The sequence below is a fragment of the Nothobranchius furzeri genome, chromosome 12 (assembly GCF_043380555.1).
Source record: "Nothobranchius furzeri strain GRZ-AD chromosome 12, NfurGRZ-RIMD1, whole genome shotgun sequence".
NCBI classification, from domain to species: Eukaryota; Metazoa; Chordata; class Actinopteri; order Cyprinodontiformes; family Nothobranchiidae; genus Nothobranchius; species Nothobranchius furzeri.
In genome coordinates, this window is record NC_091752.1 from 67,244,508 (window position 1) to 67,250,507 (window position 6,000).

The 6,000-nt window shown below is 40.7% G+C and overlaps 1 protein-coding gene across 1 annotated transcript in view; it reads right to left on the reverse strand.

Moving 5' to 3' along the window:
- Positions 1-5,532, reverse strand: part of LOC107372781 (meiosis inhibitor protein 1) — a 134,539-nt gene extending 129,007 nt beyond the window's left edge. The window contains 6 exon segments of the mRNA XM_070542860.1: positions 210-315; positions 2,135-2,208; positions 3,890-3,940; positions 4,755-4,878; positions 5,065-5,222; positions 5,465-5,532. Coding sequence (XP_070398961.1) covers positions 210-315; positions 2,135-2,208; positions 3,890-3,940; positions 4,755-4,878; positions 5,065-5,205 — 496 coding nt within the window. The 5' untranslated portion in view covers positions 5,206-5,222; positions 5,465-5,532.
- Positions 5,533-6,000: the final 468 nt, after the last annotated feature.

The following is a 6,000-nucleotide window of genomic DNA, read 5'->3' on the forward strand; positions in this document are numbered from 1 at the left end:
CAAGCTGAAAAGTCCCACAACACGACTTGTAACGAAAGTTAAGAACACTTAAATGATTTGAGGTCTTTTGGTAACCCCCACACAAATTTTCTTCGTAATTTCTTTGCCGAGTCACAGCCCAGTGAGATAAACGCCAATAAAAACCATAAAGTTCCCATCTGTGGACCTGTGCCTGCTTCAGTTTACAGAGTGACTGAGTCGTGTCTTACCATACTGAGTCAGAAGGCTGTGAGCCACGTTGGGGACTGTTTTCAGAAGGCTTCCCAGGAAGTTGAATGTAGGCAGGAAGCGTTTCACATTAAACTGGTCACTCAGCTAAACAAAACAAAACAACAACAAAGTAATATAGAAATACAATATACTATAGTTACCGATGGAGATAGCCACCAGCCCCGCGACCCTACGTGGACAAGTGGGTTCAGATAATGGATGGATGGATGGAATGTACTATAGTTAAATAGAAATTTTGTCAGAGATGAGAAGTAGGGCTGAACGATCTATCGTTTTTGAACTGAAACTGCGATTTCAAACAGCACCATCACGTGAATGTCAAAGCTGCGGTTTTGGCGGTTTCGACTGATCCAGGATCAGTTGTGTAACTTTTTTTTTACATCCAGGGTTTTCCCCCTGTGTTATGGCAGCGGCAAAAGCCAGCGCCAAGGAGGGGGGTGGGGTGTACCGTCCAGAGCCGAGCCCAACTCCACAGCTGCCAGAGCTGCATGTTCAGGTTATTTCCCTGTTTCATGTTCCCACACAGAGCGCTGCTAGAGCCGATAATAATGCACCGTAGGTGGGCCCCGGACAGAGAGAGAGAGAGAACGTAGTTGAGTAAGGGAGAGAGAGACTCCTCCCACATCAGCAGGTTCAGGCTGATTTCTAAAGCTTGGATTATGCTTCATCAGCGCGAGCGCGGAGTCGCGCACTTTAGTTGACTTCAAAGCTGAACTTCTCTTTTAAAAATGGTTTGAATGTTTCTGACGGCACACGTTAGCTCAGACAAGCTAAGGCGTCAGAATGCGTGCGTCTCTCTCACGGAGCCGACGTTAGTGAGGACTAACTATCAGACGGCTTCAGCCTGCCGCGGTAACGCAGGGAAACTGTGTTTAATACATGTAAAAGCTGTTTCTACCTACAGATCTCCTCCGTGCATTTCTGGAGTAGAACGTGTTTTTATAAAGCTCCTCTCTAGATAAAAATCACAAGCTGCTTCACAAACACATAAAAAAAGATAATAATGGGAGAAAATATTAATAGCTTTAACTGTTTTTATTGTATGATTAAATAGTAAATATTAATGTGAATGATTAGTTGTACTAGATTAGAGTCTAGACCATCTTTTTAATCTACAGGACGGCTCGGCGGGCTAGTGTCGGACCTTTGTTTGCAGAAAATTGTGAACTGAACCAAAATCGCAGTTTCTGCTGGAAAAATTGCAATTCTATCTTTTTCTAAAATCGTTCAGCCCTAACGAGTAGTGTCTGAATGAGCAGACCAGACACAAATCAGAACATGCACACAGGTCCTCTGTATATGAAGAACAGATCACTTTATGAATATTTAGATTTTAAAACCTTTATTTTTACCTCAATTTAATCTCAAATGGGTTTTTCTAATTAATTCATTTGCATTTTCATCAAATAGAAAAAACACAGCTTTTGACAATGTAAGTTAAATTTAGTAAAAGCTCAACAAACGTATCAACTTTCAGCTTCATGAATCATAAAACTCCAGCAAATAAAAAGAAAACTAACTAGTTTCTTATTTATAAATTAAGGAGGAAAGTTTAATTCGTTTTATAAGTGTTTTGTTTTTATTTAGCAATATTTACCAATCTGTGTTTAAGTGTTCTAATCTACATCTACTCCAGTGAGATAAATGAGGCCTGTGTGCTCAGCCTTTTCTCATTATTGGTATAATTATATTTGACTGGCTGCAGAAGGATGCTCCTCCACCATCGTCTCCCTGAGGTGACACAAAGCAGCAAGAAGACAAGCGTCTGCTGTGTTTACAACAAAGCCCCCCAAGGATGATGTTGTTAAATGTTTTGAAACGCTGGGGCCTTTGCCTGTGCCAGCATATGCAAATGTGTTAGGACATGTTTTGTTCTGCTGTAAACATGTTCTGTTTGCCTCACCTGTTTGTGTATCGCATCCAAAACGATGTGAAAGGGCAGCTCATCCTGCAGCTCTAAAAGCAGCTGAACCAGAACTGATAACGGATAAACAGACACAAATGTGTGCATTTAGAGACAATAGACCACGCCAAGAGATGCGTTTGTTAAATAAATCATGCAATCATCTGAAAATATGTTCAACTGTCAACAAAAGAGTATACAGCTGTTTAATGTGTTTCATTAACATTGCATGTGATCAGAGTAACTGTGTCATCAACTGAGCACAGAGGAAAAAACCCATTAAACATTTAATACTCCACTAACTTTTACAACAACATGGTCTCTAAAGCATTCTTGGACACCAAACAGAAAATGACTCATTCATTAGCTCTTAGCAAACATCTTTGTACTGTGAGCCTTCAGAGAGCCCGGGCTGTCTGAGAACCAGAAAACGGGGCTCAGCTGCCACGACGGAGGCTTCATCACTGAACTAAAAACAAAAATCTGTGTTTCTTTGGACTAAACAAAAATCAGATCTAAATGAGGATCTATCCACAGATGCAGGCAGAAGTTCAAAATACTCACCTCAGACATGAAAGTCATATTAATTTGTGGTATTTTAATAATTGATTTAATCTTTTGGAAGGATTAAAAATCAAACAACTTCAAAGACATTTGATATTTTTAGCCTGTGTGTGTAATTTAGACCCTATGAGAGAGAAAAATCATTCCAGGGTAAAGTCAAGCTAATGAATTTAATGCTTGCTTTAAAAACCATTAAAGTTGTACGTTGTGTAATCACTCCACTCTGAACAAAGAACAGCTCAAATTAATCATTAAAACTCCCAAATGAATATGAGGTTCATGCTGATGATGAATGCATGAACTTCTGACTGCAACTGTACTTGTGTAATGCGACGGCATCATTCAGTTTCACCCCGGGTTTCCACGGGAGCCGTCAGCAGCACGTTACTGCAGCAGCACGTCTTGCTCGTGTAAGCTGCTGCTTGGCCCTTCCCACGAGACGCGAAGCAGCAGGGGAGCAGCTGTCACCGACAGAGCACGAAGTCACACGAGTGACTTCGTCAGTAAACACAACAACAAGCAGGAGAAAACTACAACATGGCTCCAAAAGGTTTGTGTTTAATGTTCTGTCCATTTTATAATCGCCAATACGGACCTGAAAAACAAAGGAGACCGCTAGCTAGGTGATAACTTTTCACGGGGCCGCACAGTTAGTAACTTTTTTTTTTAAGTAAAGCAACCGGAAGGCAGTACGTTCTTTATTCTGAAAATCTCGGGAGCTTCTCTCCATTTCTGCGTCCGATTTCCTGTCTTTCCTTCCCCAAAAATGTCAAACTTGACCCGTTTCAGAGACGTCGCGCGTAGAAAATAGAACCGGCGCGTAAAGGCCGCGACATGCTGCTCCTGAGACGCGGCCGACTCGCGCTGCCGACGGCTCCAGTGGAAAAGGTTCTGTTGACCACAGCGGTTCCTATCAGCAGCTATGACGTGCTGCTGCAGTAACGTGCTGCTGACGGCTCCGCGGGAAAGCCGGGGTTAGAGTGAAGGATCGCCTCGGTTACTGGCAGTAACTTTACTAAGACGCTTAGAGACCGTGTTTAGGTGTGTTAACAAGACAACTGTATAGAAGTGTGAGTTTGTGTGGTGTGATGTGATATGGGTAGAACGTGTAGGTGTACTTGTGGTGTGAATGTGTCTAATTGTGCATGGAAGGGGGGACGCAAATCAAAGCACAACGGGGCATCTATTCACCTTGGTCTGCCTTCTCCATAGTGACTGGGTCCTCCAAGGTCTGAAGCAAACCTGCAGAAGGAAAAGGCACAGAAACTATTTAAATACGACAGATTACACACATTTACTGAAATAAAAGAAATAATCCCCTCGTTAAAACATAACGAAGAGTACTTTATCAAATCACACCACATTGGCAGCATCTGCTCTCGTCACTCTACCCAGATATTTGACTTGGTTTGTTAAGCCTCAAACCCTACAGCTGTACAAATGGGCCACAGTATTCTAGTACTCATCTGCTCTCTGTGACCATGACAGTGATCTAGCCCAATGCAAACACTCTCTCACACAGGCACACACACACTTGTTCACTCCCACCAGGGCACAGGAAAGTATGTAAACATGCATCTACCACCTGAAAAGCACTCCCGAGTAATGATGATAGAAATGTGTCAGGCTGAGAACGGGCCAGGAGAAATTACTAATTACTAATCCATTTTCTTTTTTCTTAGTTGTTATTCTTCATTTCGTGGTTAGGGTTGTGTTCTCTAAGATTTAGCTGTTATGACTGAACACACATTGTTTTGATTCCTAAGTAATTTGGGATAAAAGTATCAGCTAAAAACACAAACACACACGTGTGATAAGCTGATAATGTCCAAAACGCAAATGGTATGCACTAGGAATACTGCATCATAGCGTGCTAATAAAAACAGGCATCTTGAGCTTGTGTTACACAGCTAAGAACCTGGCCAGGAGCTCAGACGCACTATTTCTGCCTCCAGAGAAATGACAAATGACAGATAAAGGTTAAGTGCTTTTCTGATCTGATCGCACCTGCCAGACCCACCTGTACCTTTCATTGTACCGATGCATACTTTCTCACCTAATAGTGTGGTGATAAAGTGCTGAGTGACTCTGCGGTCCTGTCGGAGCAGCTCTTTCAAAGCACCCGCAGAGCTTTTCAACATCCCGCTAAGGGCAGATAAGACAAACGACTTCCTCGCTGACTGGGAAACAAACAGAATGTAAAAGAAAGCTGTGGAAGGATTTGAAAAGGTTTGTGGATTTTAAAACATTCCAAGGACATAAAATTATGAGTAAAAACACAAAATCAACCTCGAAAAAGTGTTACTGGTTATTTTTTTTTTCTATAAATGGAGAGCTGAAAGGATTGTTTAGTTTTTTTCTCTCACCGGGATCTCTTGCGTCTCGATCATTTCAATAACACAGGCCATACAGAGCAGCATTCCCCCATCTGCAGGCCGTAGGTGGACGCTCCACTTCCGGTCATGTCTGAAGTGTGTCTTCTCATAAACAACATCCGTGTTGTTCATTGTTTCTGACGTTTTACCTATTAAAAACAATCCATAGCTTACACTAAAAGCCGCACTGGTCGATAAAAGGTAGCTTCTGTTGCATTTTTTACTGTTAGCTTGTATAAGCTAACAGTTCGTACAACTTGCATACAAGTATCAAACATCGACATTAATATTATCAAAAAGAAAAAAAGTTGTTTCTCGTTTGCTTTTTAACGTTTATTTTCACCAACCAACTCCAAGCCGTACAATTTGTTAAACCGAAACAGTGACTCACCTGGTTAACTAGGTAATGATGCAGTTGAAAAGGGGTTAAATGTTAAGCTAGCTATTGCAGTTATGGCGCGATTTTCAAAACCCAAAACTTTATTGACAAAACAATACAAAATTGACTTTCCATGTGTAGCACAGGTAAAGAGTATTCGCTGTGCCGATTATGTTATTGTAATATTGTACAAATTTTAAACAAAAATCTTTTTTATTTTTCTAATTAAAATCCAAACTAAATGAATGCAAGGAACTGCTTCATATTAAATATTTTATGAGAGAAAGTGGACATACATGTCAAAGTAAAATTTAGGTTAGATGTTATATTGAATATAACAAAGCATTTTTCTATCAGAATCTTATTTTTTCCTTAGGCGTAATCAATTAATCATAATTCCCTGTCGAAAAATACCAGCCATTGATGAGATGAAAGATGAGTTTTATCTACTATGCACTCTGCTGCTGAAGTTACTATGAAAACAAAAAATGTTTGGCAGATGAATACATCTGTTATTGACACTTGAACATTTCTGTATGAAATTCTTG